This window comes from Mesoplodon densirostris, chromosome 16, assembly GCF_025265405.1.
Source record: "Mesoplodon densirostris isolate mMesDen1 chromosome 16, mMesDen1 primary haplotype, whole genome shotgun sequence".
NCBI classification, from domain to species: domain Eukaryota; kingdom Metazoa; phylum Chordata; class Mammalia; order Artiodactyla; family Ziphiidae; genus Mesoplodon; species Mesoplodon densirostris.
In genome coordinates, this window is record NC_082676.1 from 28,012,558 (window position 1) to 28,038,430 (window position 25,873).

Genomic DNA, 25,873 nt, shown 5'->3' on the forward strand with positions numbered 1-25,873 from the left:
AAGGGGTGGTGGTGATGACTTAGGTCCAAACATGCTGATTGCCATCCCCACTCTTCTGTTTAAAACTCTCCATCCCCTTGAGCCCAGGTTCAGCACCCAGTGTCCTCTGGAGCCAGAGGGAGGTAGGCTCCTGGTTTAAATCTCAGGTGTTTATCAGCATCTATGGCAACATTACGGCTTTGGCACAGATTGACCTGGGTTCAGATCCCATCTGGCCACTCACTAGCTGTGTGGTCTCAGGCAAGTTCCTTAACCTCTCTGAGCATCAGCCTTCTGTAAAATGGTTGTGAGGAGATTGTGAGGACACTCAGAGATCATGGCTGATAGAGGGCAGGGTTGGGGGTAAATCAGTGCTTACATAGTGGTAATCAAGGAAGGTGACTGGGGTACTTCCCTGGCCTTCCAGTGGTTAAGACTCTGCGGTTCCAATGCAAGGGGCGTGCGTTCGATCCCTGGTCAGGGAACTAAGATCCTACATGCTGCGCGGTGAGGTCAAAAAAAAAAAAGGAAGGTGACTGGTTTCATGACAGACACCCAGAGTGCTGAAGAAGAGGCCATGTTGACTGAGAGCACCAGGAAAGTTTCCCTGGAGGGGTGGTATTCACACTGGAAAATGGCTTGGTCCTGGAGAGTGAGGGGGAGGAAGCAGGTGATGGTTTAGGGTGTAGGATCTGGAATCACTTGAATGGCATGGATTTAAATCCTGGCTGCATCACCAACTAGCTGTGTGACGTGTGTGTGTGTGTGTGTGTGTGTGTGTGTGTGTGTGTGTGTGGTGGGGTGTGCAATTTCTTTGTGCCTCGGTTTCTTCTCTCAATTGCCAGGGAGAGTAAATGAGAATAACGCATAAAGTGTTTAGAAAGGTACCTGGCATATAAAACATGCTGAATAAAAGGTAGATAGGAGGGATATTCCAGCTAAACAGCTTGAGCAAAAGCGGGGAGGTGGCACAGCCCCAGGCCTGGCTGAAGACAGGCAAGGCTGGTTTGGTGGGTCTTCTCACCCTGGTTGTCACATGCATGGGGAATGCATACTCGCCTTCTCAGCTGGAGAAAAAGCAGAGAAGTTATCCCTGGGGGCGGGCTGGGTGGCTGTTGCACTGGCCAGTTGTGGACACTTTCTGAAGCCTCTGCAAAATGGGGTAATGCTGCCCATCACTCAAAGTTGTTGAGTGTGGTTTGGGAAGAAGCACATAATAAGTGCTCTGTGAATTGTGCAATACTCCATTTTGCTGTTGAAGATCATTCATGTTGGGTTTTTGTTTTGTTTTGTTTTTTTGTGGTACGCGGGCCTCTCACTGTTGTGGCCTCTCCCGTTGTGGAGCACAGGCTCCGGACATGCAGGCTCAGCGGCCATGGCTCACGGGCCCAGCTGCTCCGCGGCATGTGGGATCTTCCCGGACCAGGGCACGAACCCGTGTCCCCTGCGTCGGCAGGCGGACTCTCAACCACTGCGCCACCAGGGAAGCCCCATGTTGGGTTTTTAATCTCTTGCAAACCTTGGAATGCTGAGGCCATTATGAATTTGACTTGAACCTTTCTCTTTCTGCAGTTTCACAATATAATCCCTCTGAGCATCTAAACCATACTTTGTTTCAGGATATAGAGCTAACACCCACACCTCAGTCCCAGAATTATTGAGAATTAGAGAATTTCATGAAGAGGGAAATTGTCCCTCTTAGAACCACTTCCTAATTTCAGAAAGTAAGAAGAGGCAGGGGGAACAGCTTCTAGGATGGAAAAAGGGAGATTTGTCCTGAATCTCTCATCATGGTATGCCCAGTGAGACCCCCACTCCTGGCAACAAATTCTGTATGTTGAGAGACCGATGATTCAACTCAAAATGGCTTAAGCATTAAGAAGACTTGTATTTTCACATAATTAAGATGTCTGGAGGTAGACATATCCAAGATTGGCGAAGAGGTAGTTGAACAATGTCAGGTTCTTTCCAGCTTTTTGTACCATTATCCTCCATATTCTGGTTTTTATCCTCAGCCTTGCCCCTCATGGTCCCAAGATGGTAGCTGTAGCTCCAAGCATCACATACAACAGCTTTCAAAGGTGGAAGTTAGGACATCGACATCACTTTGTGCCTCTTTTTTTTTTTTTTTTTTTTTTTTTTTTTTTTTTTTTTTTTTTTGCGGTATGCGGGCCTCTCACTGCTGTGGCCTCCCCCGCCGCGGAGCACAGGCTCCGGACGCGCAGGCTCCGGACGCGCAGGCCCAGCGGCCATGGCCCACGGGCCCAGCCGCCCCGCGGCATATGGGATCCTCCCAGACCGGGGCACGAACCCGTATCCCCTGCATCGGCAGGCGGACTCTCAACCACTTGCGCCACCAGGGAGGCCCTGTGCCTCTTTTTAAGAGTGAAGAAAGCTTTAGTAACCATCCCCTACATCCCCACCCCCCTGCCCAGGAGCCTTTTCCTTATGTCTCATTGGCAAGATTATATCACATTTCCATGCTTAAACCAATCCCTGGCAAGGGGAGTGGAATTACCCTGATTGGCTTAGCTTAATTGGCATTCACCTCTGTGCTCAAGAGGGTTTACCCTTCCCTGAAGTTCATGGCCTCTGATCCCTGAACAGAGGTGGCAAGGCCTGGTGCTACAACCTAGTTTTCCTGTATGGTTCTTGGGCAGACCCCATGGAGGGGGAGAATTGAGGGGAAAGAGGACCTGCCCAATCAGCGGTTGTATTATATCAGCCCATTTGTCCCTAAACCAATGAGATGGAGACTTAAGCCTCGTGTTGGGATTAAGATGAGGTACCTTCCACTGGGGCTAATGTAAGCCTGGGACTGGAAGCTGGAGAAATTCTGGGATCTACACAATATTCTTTTGTTTTAGTTTGGATTCTCCTAAAGGTAGACCCTGAGACTAGGACTTGTGTGCAGAGAGTTATATTTGGGAGCTGCTCTAGTTATTATCACTGTAACATAAACTGATCCAAAATGTAGTGACATAAAACAACCATTTTATTATCCTCACAGATTCTGTGGGTCAGTTATTCAGACAGGGCACAGTGGGGACTGGTTGTCTCTTCTCTGAAATGTCTGGTCCATCAGCTGGGAGGTGACTCAAAAGCTGGGGGTGACTTGATGGCTGGGGCTGGAATCATCTGGAGGTGTCTTCACTTATACATGCATTGGACCATCCTGCCTATCAGCCAGAACACCTCCATGGGGCCTTTCCATGTGCCCTGGGCTTGCTCATAGCATGGCAGCTGGCTTCCAAGAATGAGTGTCACAAGAGAACCTGGTAGAAGCTTCATGGCCTTTTCCAGTCTAGTCTTGGAAGTCATATTGGCATCATTTCTGTGGCATTCTGTTTGTGGGAGCTGTCCCAACACCACCACTCCCCCCCACCAGGCTCAAGGGAAGGTACAGAGATTCCATCTCTTGATGGGAGGGGTAGCACGGTTCTAAAAGAGCTTGTTTCCACAAGGGAGATATTGTTGTAACCATCTTTGGAAGACAGTCTGCTGTAGGAGGTGATCCCAGGAAGGACTGGGGAAGGGAGAAATGCCAATACAGGGGATTCTGATGAGCAGGTTAACATGGTGGTTAAGTGGGGCTTACTCTTGCTGGAGACTCTGAGAGGAAGCACCATGCATCACAATCATCCCTCTGACCGACAGGGGGGCTGTGTATCTTTATCCACTGACTCCTGTCCCTCACTGGTTGAGGGTGGCCTCAGGATGTTAAACCTTTGCCATTTATGGGCTGCTCTATACTCGGACTGAGCAAGCACCTGAGGACCCGGAGGAAGCTTCCTGCTTCAGAGATGGCCCAAGGGAATAAGGGACAGGACATCGATAAATGTCTTTTCTGTCCAAACCTGCCAGAGTCCATGTTTGTGGTTTGCAACCAAAGGCCCTAGTTACCTGCTCTCCCCGTTCTGCTCCTGGGCTCCCTACTCTTCCCCTTCCCTTTCATTTCTGACAAAGAATCTTATACATCAGGTAATCAGGTATGCAGAGGACTTTCCTGAGTGTTTGGAAAGAGGAAAGGATTTCTGTTCCACAAAAGGAACATTAAATCTTATATTTCTCTACCCCTAAAATGCTCTTGTCTATTTCTACGGCTTGGCTTACAGAATTCTGCCATGTTGCTTGGTCCCATTCTCACTTTCTGTTTTCTCCTCCATCTCCTCTTTGTCCCCTCTACCAATCACTAAGTTCCTGTTCTTATTTTATGCAGAAAGTTTGCCTTTTTCTTCTGCAGCTTTGGTACCTGCTGAGCATCTCCTTGGGGCCTTGAGGTGGCTTCACACTTTAACTGCTTCTCCTCATAATCACAAGATGACTGCCAGTGCCAACTGGGGCAGCCTCCTTCTTTGTTCCTGTCAGTCAGCTCAGGCTGCTATAACAAAATACCTTAGACTGGCTGGCTTAAACATCAAACATTTACTTATCACAATTCTACAGGCTGGAAGTCTGAGATCAAGGTGCTGGCAGATTTGGTATCTGGAGAGAGCCCACTTCATGGTTCATAGATGGCCATCGTCTTGCTGTGTTCTCACACAGTGGAAGGGGTGAGAGAGCTCTCTGGGGCCTCTTCTTATAAGGGCACTGATCCTATTCATGAGAGCTCCATCCTTATGACCTAATCACCTCCCCAAAGTCCTACCTCCAAATGCCATCACGTTGGATATTAGTCTTCAACCTATGAATTTTAGGGGGACATAAACATTCAGTCTATAGCAGTTCACATCCAGGAGAAGAGAGAGAGAACCTCTCCCATAGCGAGATGGAATTAAAGCTTTTCTCTTTGGTCTGATTGAGCTAGCTCGAATCATTGACTACCCGGGATTAATAATATTCTCCAGGAACATACCATGTTCTGAGCTGCTTAAGTATGGGTGCTGGAACCTGTCTCCCACTGGGATGACTGTGATTGGTTTGGAGGAGACCAATCAGCCACACCCCTGGAGTCAGCCTCCTTTGAGGCCCCGGATGGGTTAAGTGATGGGTGGATGTCTGAACAAATGTGAGCTTTGTCAATGAGGAAAGGGCAGAGCAAAGACCTGGGTGTCAGTGGTACAACCCCTTGGCCCACCTTTGATTTCAACTGAAGTTGTGGTGGGAAGGTCCATGCAAACCCAGACTCACCTAGCACCGCTGGCTTCCCAGCTCAAGCTTGCAGTGTCTTCCATATTTTCCATCCCTGTGGGAGTCTCCCAGAGGTGTTGGCTGTTGGGGACAGGAGCTGGTGAATAAAAGCCAGTCTTCCATTGTCATAGGTGGAAAATTGTGAGAAGCATGCCAGACCATTTGGACCTTTCTGGACCCTTCTCAGAGAATAACAGTACCCAGCCCCATTGCTGCAGCAACAACCCCCCTGACACACCCTCTGTCTCATTCTTCTTGCACCCTCACTCCTGCTTCTTGGAATCACCTCCGAAATAAACCACTTGCACTCAAGCCTTTGCTTCTGGGGAGCCAAAACTAAGGCAAAAGGGGAATTTCATGGGTCATCCCCAATAGTTCTTCACCTTGCCTGGGTTAAAATTATGGGCTTCCCTGGTGGCGCAGTGGTTGAGAGTCCACCTGCCGATTCAGGGTGTCCCGGTCCGGGAAGATCCCACATGCCGCGGAGCGGCTAGGCCCGTGAGCCATGGCTGCTGAGCCTGCGCGTCTGGAGCCTGTGCTCCGCAACGGGAGAGGCCACAACAGTGAGAGGCCCGCGTACCGCAAAAAAAAAAAAAAAAGAAAAAAATTACACACATCTTATTAGACATGTGACCTTGGGCCAGGCACCTGTCTGTGCCTTGGTTTCTTAACCTTCAAAATGGCCATCATAATGGCACCTAATTTGTGGAGTTGTTGAGAGAATGAAAAGAGGTGATGTAGGTAAAGTCCTTAGAACAGTGCCCAACACACTGTAAGTGCTCAATAAATATGAGCTGTTGGATTACATTTTAAATTAATAATAGATCTCGAAGGTCTCTCTGTTTGCACTTCTAGACTAGTCTCAATGTATTTGCCCAGACCCTTGCTTGCAGGTGAAGAAAGCCAGCGTGAATTAGCTTAATGAAAATGGAACACTTGGTTATGCCCTTGACTGTGGGGTGAAGCTGGGCCTCAGGGAAAAGTGGGTTCAGAGACTTTTTTCTGTCGCTTGGTGGAGGGACTACTTCCACATAACAGGAACATGGCTGTCAACAGGGATTATATTTGACTTTTAGTAAGAGAAGCCTGACAAGAGAGGCTTAAAACACCCTAATGTGTTTCCTCTCATGAAAGAGAAGCTGGAAGTAGGAAGTCCAGGGCTGGGGTGACTGCTCCACCACCACTAGGGGCACAGGCCCTTTCTGTCACCTCCATCATTTTAGAGTAAGGTGTTATTCTCAGCGTCACCTCCTGGTTCAAGACTGCTGCTGAAGTGCCAGCCTGGAAGAAGGTGGAGAAATGGAAAGGCAAAGATATGACCCCCTCCTTTTTAGGGTGCCATCTCAGAAGTTCCACATAACACTTTTCCTTGAATGTCATTGACCAGAATTTGGTCACATGGCCACCACTGGCTGCAAGGTCAGCTGGGATATGTAGTCTTCATTCAATGTGGCAATGTGCTTAGCTAACAATGGAGTTCTCTTACTAAGGAGGGAGGGAATGTATGCTGATAAGTAGCTAGCAATCTGAGCCACAGCTCTCAAGTTACAGGTCTTATGACTCAGAGAGGGAGAGAGGAAATTTCCAAGTTCTAGTCAGATGCTCACATCTGAACCAATCATCTATGGCTATGAGGGACAAAGACTGGTTTTTTTAGGCATAAGCCACCGTTATTGATTATGACTTAAATGTGTGTAGTTCATTAAAAGATAATTACTGGTTATCTGCTATTGGCTAGGTACTGCACTAGACCCAGGACATTTAATGATAAGCAAAAAGACACTGTCAGTCCCTTTCTCATGAAGCTTTAATCTAATGGGGGAGACAGAGAATAACCAAATAATCACACTGATTAAAGGGAAAGTGTGCATTGATGGTAAGTGCTGTGAACCAAGATCATGTGGTCCTTGGGGAAGTGATCATCCAGCTGAGAGATGAAGGATGAAAAGGCAATAACTAGTCAACAGTGGTGGTAATGGCAGTGCAAATGGAGTATGTTACTGGTGGTGAGAACAGCTCATGCAAAGCCCCTGTGGTAGGAGGGAGCAAAATTGCTAAACAGAGGTGGCTGGAACTCAAAGAGCAAAGGGGCTCATGGCTGAAGGTTCAGCTGGAGTGACAGAGTCAGATCAGGTAGGTCTTTGAAAGCTGGTTCCTCTCCCCCCTCCCCCCACACACAGTGGGAAGTCATTGAAGCATTCAGACAGGGAAGAGGAATGGGAGTGACATGATCAGATCTGCATTTTTAAAAAGATCCCTGTGGCCACTGTGGAGAGAGGGAGGGAGGTGGTGGAGGTAGAATGGATCCAGAGAGACCAGTGAGAAGGCTGGTCCAGTTGTCCAGGTAAGAGATAATGGTAGCTATGGACTAGGGTGGAGACTGAGAAGACAAAGAGGAAAAACAAACAGAACCTGATGGATTGGATGGAAGGGTAGGGGAGACAGACGCAGGAGAGAACCAAATCATGGCTTCAGACTTGGGCTGGCCTGTGGTACTTTTGGGATATCCATGTGGCAGTGGTTTGCAGGCAGATTTGCAGCTCAGAGAGGAGGTCTGAAATGAAAATGTAAATTACATTACATTTATCACAAATGTAAATTTGCGAGTCATCTGCATGTGGGTGAAAACTGGAGCCATGGGTGTCATGGGATTGCCTCATGAGAATACACAGTGAGAAGAGGAGTCTGGGAGAGAACCCTGAGGAGCACAAACCACGACAGAAGAAGGAACAGGAAGTGGGTTCCTTCCTTGGGCATAGGAAGGTGAGGCTGCAAAGATGCTGGATGGAGCAGCCAGACAGGGCAGAGGAGAGCTGGAGTTGCATCCTGGAGGGCTTCCTTTGAGAGGACTGTGAAAAGCAGACTGGACGATATGCTAATTGAGGTGCTCTGGGCTGCAGGTAACAGGGACATGGGCTTTCGCATCTCTGCTCTGCTGTCTAGGCTGTGTGGGCTTCGTGCTAGGGCTGGTTCCCTTTAAGGTCACAAGATGACATATTAGATGTTTATAAAATGTTGGTCTAGAGTGGGTTCTGTTCCCTGGACCTGAAACAAATGTAATTGATACAACGGCCAATCAGGGGCAGTGTGTAGCTACGGAGAACTGCGGGTGGATGGCTAGGGAAGGCATCAGGTGCCTGGGCCCCTCAAACCTGCTTTGGAAACTTTGTAGGGGATTTCCACACTGCTGTCATTGCTGGAGACACCTGGCACATAGCTCAGGATGCAGCCAGCCTGTCCAGAGGTGTGTGAAAGGAAAGATGGACAGGTTCTAAAAGTGCAAGGAATTCCCTGGCCGTCCAGTGGTTAGGACTCTGTGCTCTCGCTGTCGAGGGTCTGGGTTCGATCCCTGGTCTGGAACTAAGATCCCACAAGCCGTGCCGCTTGGCCAAAAAAAAAAAAAAAAAAAAAAAAAAGCTGAGTGCACTGCCTACAAAAGGAAGAAAACCGAAAGGTGGCCCAAGGGGAGATGGAGTTCCAGCCTACACCCCCAAGCCCCCAGCCTGGCATCAGGCCCTCAAAGCACACAGCCCCCTACCCCCACCCCGTGAGTCTGTGCTGGGGGTTGGAGTTAAGTGGCATGGTGCTAGTAGTCCCCAGGGAAGTTTTTAGTAAGGCAAAGGCAGAATTTGTATTTTGGAAGATCACCAAGCCAGCTGGCAAGGAGGATGGACTGACTGTCCGCTGTCTTCCTGAACAGTTTTGGTGACAGGTAGCTCACAGGCTCTAGGGGCAGCTCATTGTTTTGGGACAGTGTTGCCTGCTGAGCCAAAGTCAACCTTTTTGCATGCATGTACTTGCTGCTTGTATGACCACTAGGGCTGGCCAGAACCCCCACACCCAGAGCAGCAGAGGGTGAAGTGGGGAAGGATATAGGGGTTGTAAACTGGCTGTCAAGGGACAAGTCTGACCCACGGTTGTATTTGTTTGGCAGGTGCAGTTAATTTGAATTGCATTTCTTTAAGGTGAGACATGCTGTTTCCTGTCAGTCACAGGCACAACCACCCCCTAATGTCTTAGGGCAACCTGCTTCATTCCCTTATGTTATTAATCTGGGTCTTGAACCCTTTCAGTTTGCAACCCCAGTATTTGAGGACTGTTTAGGACTGAGGATGCCTGGGACCTTGTGGATGTCAAGGGACCCCTGGAACTGTGTGACTGCTGGTGGCAGCTACAGGCTGGTCAGACTACAGGGAGGGAAACTGAGTGGAAAAAAATCTGGCTGCCTCTCAGATGCCCCCACCCCAAACCCGTCCCCATCACAAGGTCTACAGGCACTGGTGAGTGGCCAAAGTCCCTTTAATATCCCTGAATTGCCTTACAAGTAATACTGCTGGAGGTGAGGAAGGGATGGGGTTCTGGGGTAGGAGATGAGGGAGGAAGAGCGCCAAGCGCTCATACAAAATATGGCCAAAAGGCTTAGCATGCATGGAAAATTATTGCTGTCGGAAGTTCCTATTTACAGGATCAACACCCTCCGTAATTGATTCTGCAACCCCTCTCCCTTTCCGCATCCCTGCCGCCTCGCTTCCCCGGGTGGGCCTGGAGAGGAGAAGCCCTAGAGAAGTGCCCCTGCTCCAGGGGCCCCTCCAGCTTCCACCCTCCACCCTCCTTTGCGGCTCAGGGGAGAGGGGGAGGGTCCGAGAGTCCGGGACTCCTGCCCCGAGCTGAGCGCCTAGAGATGGGGCAGAGGCGTGTGCTTAAAGCAGAGGGGGCCAGGGTCCGCGAGCGTGGAGGTGTGTGCTTCGGTCCTCGCCCGGGCATGCAGAAGCGCGGCGGGGGAGGTAGTGGCGGCCAATGGGGGGCAGCTGGCAGCCCCGGCCCCTCTGCCCGGGAGAGTTGCATAGACGTGGCCGGGAGGGAGCGCTCCTCCCGTGGAGCGGAGCGGGCCGGAGGCCCCAGCGGGTCCGGGGCTCAGTCGGTCCCTGGAACCTGGGGTCCCTCGAGAAGAGGAATAAATAGGAAACATATCGAGGAGGCTCCTCCCTCCGGTCTCCCTGGAGTGGGAATAGAAGGCTCAGGAGGATGGGGACCTGCCCCATGACTGGGCCTCCTGATGTCCCCCATCCCTCAGTTGAGGGTCATCAGGCTATCCCTCCCATTCTCGCGCCCCCTTCCCCAGCAAGTTCAGGCTCTGATGAGGGTGGGGCTTCTCCCTCACTCCCTGAAATGGGGTGTGTTGGGGTGGCGGACAGCCCTCTATGGCCTTTGCTGTCCCTCTCCTTGCTTGGCTCCCTGACCTCCCAGTCCAGCTGGGAAAGCCAGACCATCCCTGGTGAGGCCAAGAGATTAAATAGAATAATAAATAGATAAATCAATAAATACACAAATAAATAAACTGGAGAGGCCCAGCCGGATGGGGAGAAGGGCATTTGTGAGGTGCCCCAGACCTCACCCCAACGATTAAGGGGGGGTACCTGTAGTCCTGTGGGTGGGGAAAGTGCTCAGAGAATCTGGGGAGAGGCTGTCCTGGGGTGAGAGAGGGGCTACATTAGGGGGCAGGGCCCTGAACTGCCCCTCAAGTCTGCCCCAGGTCAGGTGAACTCAGAGGGGTGAGAGCTGCTAGTGGAATGAGGGGTCTGGAGAGAGTAGGGGTGGGAATGGGTGAGAAGGCCCCCCGAGGATGAAGAAGGTGGGGTGGTGGTGGTGTGTGAATGGCTGGACCTAAGGCCAAGGTGAGGAGGGGATCAGGGACAGAGTGGGGACTCCAAGAGGAGTGAAGATTAGATCCCTCAGGCCTGTGTCCTGTTGTGGATGGGGCATCCATTGCAGGCGTGAGAGTCAAAGGGGGGTTTAGGCCTTACACTGGGGGCTCCAGTAGAGAACCGGTCTGAGACTCAGCTCAGAAATGAGAGGAAAGGTCTGCAAGTTAGAAGGGGAGAGGTGCAGAGTCTGGGGGGTGGGGGAGAAAATTCCGGCTCTAGGGCCCGGGAAAGGTGCAGACCTGGTGCCTGAGTTGGGAGCCTTGAGGGCGTGGACAAGGGGTCAAGGTCCGAATCTCGGTAGCCGGTAAGGAGGATGTGGGTCGGGATGTACTGGGGAAGGCAGTGCCGGAAGCGAGTTCTGGGTTAGGGGCTGGAGAGAAAAGTTCCGATCTGGGAGCAGGGTCCCCACGAGGGGCGTGGGCAGGGGAACACAGCTGGGGGACGCTGAGGGCGCAGGTGGGGGGCCCCGGGAACAGCGGGAGGCTCAGCTGGCGAGGCCGGCGGGGGGCGGCGGGGGCGGCTCGGCCCCCTTGACGCAGGCGGCCTCGCAGTGCTTGTGGAGGTAGGACTTGAGCGCGAAGGTCTTGTCGCACTGGCGGCAGCGGTAGTGCTTGAAGGCCGAGTGCGTCTGCATGTGCGCGCGCAGGTTGGAGCGGTCGGCGAAGGCCTTGCCGCAGTGCGCGCAGCCGAACGGCTTCTCGCCCGTGTGAGAGCGCATGTGGCCCTGCAGCAGCCAGGGCCGCGAGAAGGCCTTGCCGCACACGCCGCACTTGTGGCGCAGGTTGTGCGTGAGCACGTGCATGGCCAGCGCAGGCATGGACACGTACGCCTTGCCGCACGTCGGGCACTTGCGCGCCAGCTGGCTGTCCAGGCTGCGGTGCGTCTGCTTGTGGCGGCTCAGGTTCGACGACGTAGCGTACGTCTTGCCGCACTCGGCGCACGCGTGCCGGTGCCCGCCGCCCGCCGGCGCCCCCGCGCGTCCCGCGCGTACCCCGGCGCTTCCGGCATCCCCCGCGCCCGCGGCATCCCCGCCGCCCCCGCCGCGCCGCCGCCGCGAGCGCCCGTCCGAGATAAAGAAGGCGTCCATGGAGTAGCTGTCGGTCACGGCCGCCTCCCCGCGGAAGTAGCGCGCCGACAGGCTGGACTGCGGGCTCTCGGGGTCGCTGTACTCCTCCGGCGCCGCCGGCGGGTACGCGGGCTCGGCCGGCGCCAGGTCCAGGCCCGGCTTCTGGTCCGCATCGTAGCTGCTGGGGGGCAGGCAGTGCGGGGCGTAACCTGGAGGGGGCGAGACGGAAGCGGGGAAGGTGAGGCGCCCGGGAGGCGTCCCCGTGGCCGCTGTAGGGAATTGACGGCTGCTTGTACAATAGCAGTCGCTGTCCTGCACCTGTGCTCTGGGGGTCAGGCTGCCCGAGTTCGGATCCTTCCTCCGTGGGCCGCAATAAAAATCACCCCACCCCACCCTCGTGGAGCGCGGTGAGGTCAGGTTCTACTGGCTTTGTGTTGACTGTGAAGTGCTCACAGCCACGCAAGGAAGGTATTATTATTGCACCCACTTTACAGGTAGAGAAACTGAGGCGTATAGTCTAAGCCCACATCTAGTAATTGATGGAGCCAGGATCCAAACCTTGGCAGCCTGACGCTAAAGTCCAGGCTTTCTTTATTCCAGCAACATTCTGCCAGTTCCAGTCCTAGGACTTAACTGAATCTCAGTTTCCTCATCTGCAAAATGGAGCTTATGATCGGACACTCCTTCTCAGGGTCTTTGGAAGGACTGAGTAAAGTGATGAGAAGAATGATGCATTAAGCACTTCCTGTGCGCCAAGCTCTGCCGCCATGCTTTACACATGTTAACTCATTTAATCATCACAGACCCTATGAAGTAGATCCTGTCATAATCTCCATTTTACATATAAGGAAATTGAGAGAGAACACACAGTAATTGCTATATAAATGTTAGCTATTATAATTATGCTTTTTACTTGCTTGAAAAAGCGACTTCACTGAAGATTATTTAATTGTCTGCCTCCCCCACCAGGCTGTGAGCTTCCCGGGTGGGATCTGTGTGCCTGGCTCAAAGGAGGCGTGCAAGGAATGTGCGTTGTATGAAAGAATCATAATCCTGTTAGACCCACCTCCCAGAGTTGCTGGGGGCTTTAAAAGAGGTCACGTATGTGGCATGTAATAGATGATCCAAGAAGGGAACTTCCTTGTACTTGCTCCCAAGCCTGTTTTGCTCCCTGCTCCACTAGAAGCCTTCTGGAGTCCCTCTGTGAGATTCATTCCCCCCACCCCCGCCTCGCTCCTCTCTAGAGTTGGACCAGAAGTCCTTTCCATTTTGGGATCCAGTGACTGGTGGTGGGTGGGCCAGGGCTCTCCCAGGGCATTCAACAGGGGCTTTCCAAGGGCAGGGGCCACGCTGATTTGTCTCTGCTTCCCTGGGCCTTGTGTGGTCCCAGCACCCTCCTTGAAGGCCCTGGGGCCTGGGCTCCCAGGGGGAGTTTCTGTTATAAGCAGGGAACTGGATTCAGAGCTTTCGTCCCCTTAAACAGCCTGCCTGATTCAGCCTTCGTGCTTTTGCCTCTCATATGGCATTTTGGGATGGTCACAGGGTGAAGTCTGTGTGCAGACTGTCCCCCAACCTGGAAAGCAATGGTGTACCCGTTCTTTCCCTCTTGTCCCTTCAGCTGCCCACACAGGGTCCTCTGAACACAGAAATGATTGGGGATTGCGGGGGTGGAGGACTCAGTGGGGAGGGGCACTGTAGTCAGATACAGAGAGGGCACCGGTGGTGGCAGTTTTATAGTGGGGGGTGCTCAGCCTCTCAGCACCCCATCTTCCCCTCCTTTGGTCTGGAGGTACCCCTACCTCCCACTCCAGGAATCAGGCCTGGTACTAAAGCCCCAAAATGTTCAGGGAGTATTGTTTCAGACTGAGTTGAATACCTGTTGGGCATACCCAGACTCCCTCTTTCTCCTTCTGTATTTCTTCCCGTTGTAATTACTGATGATAATGATAGTACTAGCTGATATTTACTGAGCACTTACTAAGTGCCAGGCTCTGTGCTAAGTGCTTCACTCCCATCACCTCGTTGAATCATCATAAAAATACCTGCATTACAGATAAGGAAACCAAGGTTCAGAGTGGTAGTGGTACTTGCTCAAGTGGTACTTGCTCAAGTGGTACCACTCTGGTACTGAGGTTCAGAGTGGTAGTGGTACTTGTTCCACCACTACCACTTGCTCAAGTGGTAGTGGTGGAACAAGAGTTGGAACCCACTGCAGTGCTCCCCTTGTTTTCCACATGCTGGGAGGTCCCTGAGGAAGGGGCCATGGCTGGGTTGTTCACCTCCTATCCCCAGTGGCCCAGCTAGTGGACACTTGATAAGTATTTGTGAAATGGGTGGTGAATGAGAGATAAAGATTTGCCAGGCCAGCCTCAATCCCCGGCCCAGCAGGGTCTGCCACAGACCGTTCTGTCTACTTGGTCTGGGGACAGCTTGATTCCTGACACTGATTGTAGCTGGGTGACCTGGAGCAAGTCGTGCATCTTTCTGCATCTCTGCTCCTTTCTCTGAGTATGGGGATAGTATAGAATGCATTTGGAGGGGGTCACTGATCATGTGGCCAGTGCCTTGCATGTGCTGTTATTAAGGAAGGATGGCATATTGGTTAAGAGCACAATTTTGGCACCAGACTACCTGGATTGAGTTCCAGTTTACTATTCCCAGTTGTGTGATCTTGGACAAACTGACCTCTCTGTGCCTCTGTTTCCTCAGCTGTGAAATGGGGGAAAATAAAAGCACCTAACTCATACAGTTTGCAGTACAGAGTCCGTGAATAAGCAAACGATAAGTGAAAAGTGAACAAATAATAACGAACACTCCGGGAGCACTTATATGTCAGATACTATTTAAAAGCTCTACACACGAATGCATCCCACCCTCATGACTCTGAGGTTGGTACCATCTTACAGATGAGGAAACTGAGGCATAAGGTAGTTAGGTAACATGCCCAAGGTTGCACAGCTAGTAACTTAGAGACAGGATTACAACCCAGTGCCTGGCACATGTTGGCTGTTATTATGAATAATAATAACAATCTCCCCAGATGGGTTTCTGTGCTGCAGTTTTCTTGGCATCTGCACAGACACATTTTGCAGCTCCAACCTGGGCCACTGTTTCCTCACCCAAGATGTGTAATTTCTGGCTCATGGTCTGGTGAGAAAAATTCTGGTGACCCACGTTGGTAGGAGCTCAGTGGACCGGGCAGTCCTCGCTGCAGCAGGGCCCTCTTTCCGTGGTGCCCTCTGGTGGTGGCCTGCAGTACTGCAGCACCTTTCTCTTGTCGCTTGGGATCTCTATATATTGTAGAACTAGGGGCGCCTCAAACAAAGGCTCCTCCTCAGCTTAGGGACAGATGTGGAATTGCCTTCCAGACAGGAGCTGTGGGGCCAGACATGATGGCCAGCAGCTGCGGAGTTTGGCATGGGTTGTGGGGTGGGAGTGGAGGGTTGTATGAGAATTTATGTGGTCATGTTGGCAGAGGTGGTTCTAACTTTGTGACCTTGGTCAGGTTGCTTAACCTTCCTGGACTCTGCCTCTACCAGAAGAAGGTTGACTGGGATGCTCTAAAAACACTCTTTGTGTCGTGGCTGAATAGACCCCTCAATGATGCCCATTGTCCTGTCCCCCATCCCCCAACCCCCGTCAACTCCACCTCATTCTCAGATCCACAGACCTTTCCCTACCTATGTGACCTTGGGCAAGTTATTTAACCTTTTTGTGCCACATCTGTATAAAGGAACTCATAATAGGATTGAATGAATTAATGGTGTAAAATACTTTGTACAATGCCTGGCACACAGTAGCCTCTCAAGCTGTTATTTTATTGTCATTATTATTGTCCCTACATCTCCTAGTGATATCCTTCTAATCTGCTAGAGAGTGAAGGGGACACACATGGGTATCTTAGGCTGCTGTGTGACCTTGGGCAAACCACCTCACCTCTCTGGGCCTCAGCCCTGGAGAATCCTTTAGGACACTATAGGCAATGCTCTTCTGACTCTGTGCATGGAACTCAGACAAGTTTTGGGTGCCTTCCTCTGCCTTACAGGTGACTGTAGAAGGCTGAGCTGCCTGTCCCCCAGCCAACAGGGTGAGAGAGGCCTCTCTTGTTTGGGTCCAGATAGAGGCAGGGAGGGCCAGGGACTCAGAGAGAAGAGACTTGGCTCTCATCCTGGCTCTTTTACTCATACTCCAGCTGTGTGACCATGGGCAAGTCACAAGGCCTCTCTGGGCTCCAGTGCCCCATTTGAGGAATAGGGAACAGAGCCACTCCTGTGACGTGGGGCTATAGGGAAGGCTCAGAAACACTTTGGAGATGTAGAGATGTCATGTACATGTCACCTGAGAATGACTTTTGGTTTTCTCTGCTCAAAGAGTCTTGATATTTTAGACTGAAGGTCCAGAATACATTTTTTAAAAATTCTGCAAGGGAAAAAAAATTCTGCAAGGGAATTTTATGAGAAATCAGGTGCTGGGTGCTTTGCAGACATTGTCTCTTCCAATTGTCTGACCCCTTGGGATGAGGGTGGGGGCATCTCTGAGAAGAACTTCTGCTCCTACTGCTTCCAGCCACCCCTGCGCCCTCTCCGTGTGCCAGGCACTGCACCAAGCCCAGAGGCCTGGAGAGGGGAGAGGAGCTGCCAAGGTCACTGGAGGAGGAGTAAGGCTCAAAACCCTCCAGAGTCTGTGTTTTTTTCCAAAACCCCTGAGCAGGCATGGAGACCTGCTAGGGGAGGGGAGATTTTCAATTGGTGGGAGGAAGGGGTGGTGGGTTTCTTCAAATACTACCACCCAGCTGGCCTGTGTCTGATGGGATAATGGGGAATTGGGGGTGGGGAGAAGCTATTCTTCTAGAAAATGCACCAGCCCTTTGTAAATCTTTGTAAATGATCAATAAAAGTAATGACTAACACTTATTGAGCACTTACTGTGTACAAGGCACCCTGCTTGGTGCTTTATGCACATTAGCTTGTGTCTAAGGGAATGTGGTGGTCACTTGCTCCGGTGCCCTAGTTCTACAGAAGCTGAAGCCCAGAGAGGAGCCTTGACCAGATCACAAACAAGTTCACACCAGAGCTAGGCTGGCCTCCTGACTCCCAGGCCAGTGTTCTTTTTCCCAGTCTCTCTCAGATTCCCAGTGTTGCAAACTTCCTCCAGGGAATTTCCAGCCCAAATCCCACTTCCCTGTCTCAAGATGAGCAGAAGAAGAGAGGGGCCTAGTAATGGGCCAGCTTCCCAGGTGGCCCACTTTCCTGAGGAGGGCCAGGCCCTGCTAGGTGGGGGTGGGGCTGGAGGGGCTGCTGCATGAGTTTATTTAGAGCTGTGTCTTGCTGTGCCAGGGCCTCGGGCCTCGAGAATCAGCTCCAGCCAGCTGAGCAGAAAGCCAGGTCTGTCAGCAGCAAAGCAGGATAAAAATAGTTTCTCCTGTCTGCTCACAGAGCTGGGCAAAGGGGCTGGTACCTCCCCCTCCCCTTATTATAGCATCTTTGTTAGCGGTTCCCTGGGCACTGGACCAGAAATGACACCCACCTCCTCCAAGGGCCTGGCAGCTGGTACACCTGCCCACCGGGGAGGGGGGGTCCCTGAGTCCAGCTGAGTGGTGGGTCGAGTGAGGTCTGGCCCAACATAACCAGGGCTGGAGGGTGCGGGGCTCGTGCCCACTGACTCAGACCCAGGGAGTGTTGAGAGGATTCCAGGGCCCCTCCCCACCATCCCTCCCTCCTGAAATCCCCCATATTCTGGTTTTTCCTGACTGTGACCCAATTCCCGTGGCCCACAGGGAGGTCCACAGCTCTGCAGGAATCAATAGGAAAGATTTTTCAAGGGGTTGTGGAGATAGGCATGGTGGCTAAGGGTCTGGAGTTGCCCAGCACCGGTTGGTGGAGCAGCCTCTTGCTCCCTGCAGGGTGTCTCTGGGGCCCTTTCTGGGCCTCCTCGAGACTGGCTGTCATGCATAATGCACATTGTCTCTCCAGGCCCCCTGTTTTTCTGCCCTACCCTCTCTGCGCCCCATAAGGTGCCCATGCCAACTTCCCTTCCTAGTCAAAAGCTGGCAATGGACACTCCATCCCGGGGGAGACCACAGCTGGAAGGAGGCCAAGAGTTCTGGGGGGCTCATCTCTCTCAGCAGTGTCTCGCATGACCCCCAGAGGGCCTCCAGGCTGTGGGGATCCCTGGAACATGTAGATGAAGCACCCACCAGGGAGGGGTGATGCGGTCTGCCATTTATGCCCTTGTAATCTCGGGCAAGTAATCTCTCTGGCCTCAGGTTTGCCTCTGGCAGTTGAAGCTAACCTTCCTCAGCACTCTGCTCTTACTGCCATTTGCCCACTGTGTGTGTGTGTGTGTGTGTGTAAGAGAGAGAGAGAGAGAGAGAGAGAGAGAGAGAGAGAGATGGGGATGTATAAATTGCTGTGCTGCCATAGGGACTTGATGTACTCTCCCGTCCACTCTCAGAAGCCACAAACTGAGACTGTCTGAAGAGTGGACACTAAGTCTGGGCCCCTCATATCCCCCTTGTGACCCCAGGCTTTAAGGGGGACCAGGGGCCCCAGATTCAGTATCCCACATGGACCCTGTTGTTCCACATTCCCAGTGACTAATTCTTAGGAAAATCAGATTTTTTGGGTCCCTAGAATGTCAGAGCTGAAAGAGATCAAGTTTGACTGCTTTTTTTCATAAGAGAGAAACTGAGACTCGGGTAAGGGAAGATTAGTTCAGAGCCACAGAGAAAGCTGATGGTGGCTCTAAGACTTGAACCAGCCAGCCTTGAGAATAGACCTGGACATGACCTTGGACTAGAAATTGGATCTGGATCCTGATCCTGGAGCCTGAACATTGACCCGGACATGGATTGAAACTTGAACTTGGACATGGATTTGTTCTGAATTTTGGAGTGGACCTGTAACCTGGGACATTGACCTTGGACCTAGACTTCAGACCTTGTCCTAGACCTAAGGTTGGACATGGACATTGGACCTGGACATTGGACTGGACGTTGGACATGGACTTTGAACCTGGACCTCTGACATGTCTCTGATCTTGACCTTGGACCTGGACCAAGACCAAGATGCCCGGGGCAGAACAGTCATATGGGCCTGCTGTGTGTCCTTGGGCACCTCCTCAGCCATCTCTGGGCTCCCTCTGCCAAGGGATTGGGGCTACCCTTTTGCATCCCTGCTCCCCAAATGGGCTTTCTGAAGTGTGGGGTAGATGTGTGGCATTTGGGGACTTTCAGCCAGGTTCCCAGGCCTGGCCTGGAGCGACTCCCTGGTGCCATCAGAGTGGGTGAGCAGAAGCGGGTGCTGGTATAATGTGGTCAACTAGATAAGCCTATGGGCAGAAGTAGGAGCGCTTCCTCAGCTGCTGGGGAGGCTTAATGTAGCTGCAGAGGGCAGACAAGTGCGTTATTGGATTGGCATTGATCCCTCATCTGCCTGGGTCAGATGCACTCTGAAGGAGTGTGGGGGCAGGATGGGGTGGGGGTGCAGAGGAAGGAGGACCTGGCATCCAGTTGGACTTCAGACTTAGGGTGTGAGGAGAGGTAGACGTGCCAGGGGCAGTGAAGATGTCCACCGGTCCCTGGAGACCACTGCTATGCAGAGGGATGGACAGCAGCCTGCCCTGAGATGCCTGAATCCCTAGCACTCCCCAGGATGGGGGCCTAGGCCTGTGAAGGGGCGGGCTTGCTAGAGCTGGAGGGCGAGGTTCTGAGAGGGTTAGGAGGATGTGAGTTGGCATCTCACCGAGAGACTGAATCTGTGCTCGGAATCACCCAGGGGACAGGAGGGGAAGGGAAGGCTCCGTGGAGGCAGAGAGCAGTGGAGGGCGCAGGAGGAGGGAAGGAGGCCTCGCACTGGAGAGGACGGCGGGATGAGATCTGCTCTCCCTTCTTCGGGGAGCTCCGCAGAGAGACCTGGAACCTTCCGCATTTGTGGGGCTTCTCCTTCCCTAGTTAGGGGTTCTGTGCATTCAGGGGGAGCCTGGAGCCCAGATGCACCTGCCACACCCTCTGGCCAGCCCACGGAGGCTGAGAAGGAAGGGAGTAAGGAAGCAAAGAAGAGCGTTGCTGGTGTGTGTGTGTGTGTGTGTGTGTGTGTGTTTGTGTGTGTGTGTAGGAGGAGTCCTCCAGGAATTCTCCAGCACTCCCAGCCTTTCCCTGAGCCAGGGGTACACTCTTTAATTTGGGGTCCTGCATCTTCATCAGTTAGGAGCCTGTGGTTCCCCTGACCTCCACATTCATAGGCTCCCTTCCCCAGATTCCCCTCCCACCAGTCTCATCCTGACCCTGCAGGAATGGCTTGTAAGAGGATCTTTCTAATAACTGGAACTATCTCCAGCCCCAGGCCCTCCCCCTTCCCTCCCTCCTTTCTCCTCCCCCTCCTTCTCTCCCTCACTCTCCTCACCTCCCCCCCTCCTCTCTTTCTCCTTGTTTACCCAGCACACTTACACACGCTGAGAGAGAAAAACGTCAGCTCAGCAATTTTTCACACTTCCCTCAAACGCTCAGCAAGGTTATTTCCGGCAGAACGGAGACAACGGACCACTAGGAGCCGGCAGGCTCTCTGAGGACCCCCAGCACCCCTACCCACCCATGCAGTGAGGGAGCCTTCACTTCCCAAACTGGCCACACCCCAGGGGTGGAAGAGGCCCCCGATAACAGAACAAGGCAGACCCTGGGTTCCCTGGCCATACCAAAGCTTGAAGGGTCACCCCCTGGTCTCCGACACTAACCATTTACTGCAGACATTGCCAGGGCACCCTGGTCAGGGTGCCTGTCCTCAGCATGGGGCAGCCTGCAGAGACTGAAGCCAAGAAAAACGCCTGGCCTCAGAAACTCTGCCACCCTCAGCCAGACATCAGATGGTAATTGGAGCCCTACAGAAACCCTGACAATGGCCCCCTGCATTCTTTTAGCCCCTCATCCAGTCATCTCCACTGCCTCCCAACCCAAACCTGACCTTCACAGAAGCTGAGCTTGTCAAAGTTGGAAGAATACTTAGATCATGCCATCCAAACTCTTTCACTGCTGAGGAGGCGGAGGACCAGAGAAGGGAAGGCACTTGTGCAAGGTCACAGAGCAAGTCAGAGATCTAAAGCCCAGGCCTCCCAGAGTTCCAGACCAGATATCACACTATCAGGACAGCTTCAGGATTCCCCAGAGGGAGCTGGTCTGGAGCCCTTTGGGGAAAGGGCCAAGGACAGGGATGGTTCTAGGGTATCAAAGCTGGTAGAACATCCCTGCTGATGGCTTTGCCCTTACCCTGCTTCCCACCATTCACTCAGGGGCTCCTTTCAAAGCTTTTTTGAACTGAATTCAAGGCAAGGCGTTCCTGCCTCCCTCCTGAGGAACAGTCTGCAGTCTTGGCTGTGCATGAGAAATTCTCTGGGCTTCTCTAGGTTTTTTCAGCTGGCCTGGGACAGGACCAAGGGGGACTCAGCAGGCAGAAGCCCAGGGCTTTGTGTTAGTTCCCCAAGGGATCCACATCCCAGGGTTGCAGGCATTTCCATTTCTACCCAGGTCCCCAGCCCTGGCATGGCCCCAGGTCCACCCTCTGTCCTGCAAGCACTCAGATAAGCCCACCCATATCCCTGGGCTTCAGTCCTCAACCCCAAGAGGTCCTGGGGTCAAGAAAAGAGGACAGTAGAATATGAGACATGTGGGCAAAGAAAAAGGGAGGTTGATTCTCTTGGGGATCTGGGGGAGGCCAGGAGATGAGGGGCTGTAGCTGTATCCCTGATCACTCCCTAATTTCTTTGACCTTGATGAGGTCACAGAGCCTTTTACCCAGCGCCCTCTTGCTACCTGGCTTGGCAGAGTGATGGAATGTGGGTGAAGTGCTTGGAAATCCCTGAGGCAGAAGCTCCCACCCTCCTGCCTTTGCCATCTCAGCTTCCCCCCTCTTCTTCAGTCCTTTCTTCTCTCCTTTTTCTCTCCTCTCCTCTCCCCTTCTCTCTCTCTCTCTCTCTCACACACACACACACACACACACACACACACCCCAAAGCTGATGCCACATGTGATGTCAGATTTCTTACTGCCAAAGGGATGCCCCCGCTCCAGACACCTGTCCTGGTGGGGACCGTCAGAGGAGAACCCCTTTGTGATCCCCTTCATGGGGGATGGGGTCCACAGAAGCAGTCTCTGATTCTTCTCCACACCCTTCAGAGATCACCCCCTTCTGGGCCTGAATGACCTCTCGTCCCCCAAACCCTTGTCCCTACAGGCACTTGCTCTGAAAAGAAATAGAGTGTGTGTGGGGGTAGGGGACTGACGAAAAACAGCAGGGCTGACTCTGGAGGGGAGTGAGAAACTGGAGGGGGAGGGAGTGCAGCCCAGGAGACCAGGAGCCACTTTGGGGGAACCCCTCCTAGAAATTCCCTCTTCCTCTCAGTCCCTAGGACTGGCCCAGCCTTTGGCAGGCATGCGGCTGAGGGTAACAAAAGAGTTGCTGAGAGAGGGGGCCGAGAACACTTGTCTGGCATCGCCAGGGGGAGTAGGCTTGAAGGGAAAGAGGGTGCCCCCAGCTACCCCCAGGGAACCAACCCTATTTCCCCAGGGATTGGTAGTCCAGGCCGGTTTACCTTCCCCATCAAGGGAGCACTCTCGGGCAACCAGCCTCCTTCCCTCAACCACGGAGAGGGGACCCTCAGATTGCCTTATGCATTAGCCCCCCAGCACTAGCCCTTCATGGGCACCTCTCTCTCTCCATTCTCTCACCACCCCTCACTCTGGCACCAATCTAGGGCCACAACTTTCAAAGTCCGGGCTGGCGCTTGATGGCGGGATGGGCCGACCCTGCGACTTTCCCTTTGTACGGACCTGGCCCTTGCCCCGCCCGCCCAGCCCTTGGGAAGCCCGGGGGGCGCACACAGCCAGGGTCATCTCCTCCCGGGGTTCCCTACCGCGCGCACCCCTCCTCGTGGCCCGAGTTGGGGAGGGCCCGAACTCCCCTCCCCTCTTCTCCCCCACCCCCCCGCCGGGTCCCACTCACCGTTGTCCTCGGGCGGCCCCCGGGCGCCAGGCAGCACGTAGGCGGTCTCCAAGGGGTGATAGGTGGGGGCCGGCACCCCGCTGCACTGGAAGCCGTCCCCTTTGATCTTCTTTACCAGGAAGGAGCGGGGCATGGTGCGACTGGCGGGGGGCTCGGCGGGGGCACTAGCGAGGGGCCCCGGTGGGGGGAGGCGGCCAGCCGGGCGCGATTGGCTGGCTGTGCGGGGTTTCAGCACTGGACAGCTCCCAGCGGGCGGGCGGGCGGGCGGCCGAGCGGAGCCGGCACCGGTGGCGGCGGCCCCGGCTCTGGCTCTGGCTCCCGCTCGGGCTTGGCGGCGGCGGCGCGCAGACAGGCGATCGCTGGAGCTGTGCTCAGCACTCCGGCTGCCGGCTTTATATGGGACGCAGGCTGGAGGAGATCAGGTGGTCCCCTAGCAATGGAACTGTTCAGCGCTCTAATCCATCAAATGTCCCCCAGGACAATCGCTCCGCACACGTTCCCCTGAACCGGCGGCGGTGGGGGCAGGCCAGGCTCAGGGAGCAGCGGGCAGGCAGGAGGGGAGAAAGTGAGGGTGAGAAAGGCGCAGAGATATAGAGAGACGGAGAAGGGGGGGAGGGAGACAAGGGGGAGAGAGAGAGAAGAGATACATAGAGAAAGACAGAGACATACAGAGAAAGAGAGACACACACACTGAAAGAGGTAGAAATAGGAGCAGAGAGACCAAGATAAGGACAAAAAGACACAAGAGAGAAAAAGAGAGAGAGAAGAAAGGCAGAGATGGAGAGAAGTAGCAACACACACACCCACGGGAGAAAAAGAGAGCTCCAGATACACAAAAACAAAGCACCCCAGGGATGCAAAGAAAGGGAAAGAAAAGTGCAAGACAGAGAGAGAAAGAGAGGGGAGAGGAGGTAGAGTGGTCTGAGCAGGCGGCGTTCAGGCACATGGGGACAGGGAAGGGAATGCAAAGAAAAGAGTGTGAGCTCGCCAGCGGCGATCCTCCTGCCGCCAGCCCTCTCCCTGTCCCCCAATTTTGAAGGAGCTAGTTTGGACACTCAGCTTTAACTAGGGGAAGTCATCCCCCCACCCCAGCTTGGCCTCCCACTGAAGCCCCCTGTTGGGTTTGGGGTTTAACTTTCTTCTTCCAGAACTGATGGGGGGAGCAAGTCCCCGATGCCGATGCCCAGCCCCGCTCAGCCAGTCCTGTTCCGGTGCCTAGCTCAGGCGCGCGCTGCAAGAGGAAGTGAAAATCGTCCAGTAATTAATTTCCCTGCTGCCGGGGGGGTGGTGGTTTTGACACATCCGAGGCTGTGTCTTTCCCTGAAGCGGGGAGCAGACAATAGAGACACGTGGACTGGGAAGGGAGAGGGGGGAAGGGAGGGGGAGTGGGGCTCCCGCTGGAACTCTTCGCAGGTCAGCTCCTTTGTCTCCAGGAGGATCTGAGCAGACCCCCCCACACCCCCACCCCAATCCAGCCAAAACCTAGGGGAGCTCCCATATCTGGGCAGGACGAAGGAGCAGTAGAATGCAACCCCCTGACCAGAGAGGCTGCTTGGCAAAGTGCCATGGTGGTGGGCCAGCCTCAGCAAGTATGGGATGTCCAGAGCACAACAGTCCCGGAATCAGACTCTAGGAATGCCAAGATCTCATTGGTTAACAGCATTCTGCTTATGGGATGCCAGGCTGATGCAGTGCGTATGTGCTTTCGGGACTGGGTCATCCAATACCAGTTGGGAGACTAAGACCCATGGAGGCTAAGAGAGGCCATGGAGGTGCCCAAGGTCCCATAGTGAGTCAGCAAAAATTTCCAGAGACCCCCCCCCCCCCGCTTTTGGGCCCTCACACAGTCTTTCAGGTGTCGCTTAGAAACCTCGGAATGAAATTTGGGCCCCTGATCTTGCCAAGGCCCTGAATGATCTGGGGGGCCCTGCCCATCTTCTCAGCCATATTGCCCCATATTTTGCCCTCTGGGACGTTTTTTAACCTCAGTCACAGAGGGCTGAGGTGCCCACACCCCCTGATTCATGGCACACCTAGTATTCCCCACTCCAGCCACACAAGCTGACTTCTAGTCTTGCAGGCTTCCTGCTCTCTCTTGGCCTCCACACTGGTTCCTCTGTTCACAGGAACCCTCCATTTCACCGTAGTTCACCCCTACTTGTCCTCAAGGCATAGCTGAGGCATCACTTCCTCTGTGAAGTGCCCCTGACTTCCTACATGGTGGGGCCAGCTTGCCCATTGGCCTCTGAGCTTTGTGACTCTGTCCTGTGTTTGGCTCAGCATACTCTTACAGAGTGCAGTAGGGTATCCCAGCTCCCCTACTTACTAGCCATGAGATATTGGGCAAGTTATTCAACTTCTCTGTGCCTCAGTTTCCCATTTTATAAAATGGGAATAATAATTGTTTGTTCAGGGGCTGTTGGGAGTATTACAAGAGCTGCTGTTTGCAAAAGGGCTTGGAATGGTGCCTGACATACAGTACATGCTCATTCCATGTGGATTCTATATGTACAGTTGCACCCGGAGCACCCAGGATTCATCTAACACATGTTTGTGGGGTTCTGTGGAGTAAGTGGTGACCTAGACAGTCCTAGTCCCTCATCTCCTTGGAGGAGACATTCAAGGGACATAAAACTGGGTGGGGATGGAGAGTCCTGGTACCTAGACAGCGTGGCCAGCAAGGGTCACCTGGAAGAGGTGACATCTAAGCAGAGACGTGAGTGGTGAGATGGAGCCAGCCATGGGAGGAGCCAGGGAAAGAGTGCTTCAAGCAGAGGCTTCACAAGTTCAAAGGCTCTGAGGCAAAAATGAGCTTGGGCCAGTTCAGGAACAGTAAGGAGTGGAAGGAGATGAGGTCAGGAAGTTGGCAGGGCCGGAACCCAGAAGATGCTCAATAAATCATGAGTGAATGACTGTGGGGTGAGAGTCAGCCTTAAAGGGTGGACATATTGGTTGGAGAATTAACTTTTCACTGCTCACATAGAGGAAGTTGTTGATAGTTA

General features: G+C 53.2%; 1 protein-coding gene across 1 annotated transcript; it reads right to left on the bottom strand.

Annotated features, from left to right (window-relative positions):
• Positions 1-11,298: 11,298 nt before the first annotated feature.
• Positions 11,299-23,004, bottom strand: SCRT2 (scratch family transcriptional repressor 2). The gene is made up of 2 exons (XM_060079141.1): positions 22,872-23,004; positions 11,299-12,089 (listed from the first exon to the last, which is right to left on the bottom strand). Exons 1-2 carry the CDS (start codon positions 23,002-23,004, stop codon positions 11,299-11,301), a joined length of 924 nt encoding a protein of 307 aa, XP_059935124.1.
• Positions 23,005-25,873: the final 2,869 nt, after the last annotated feature.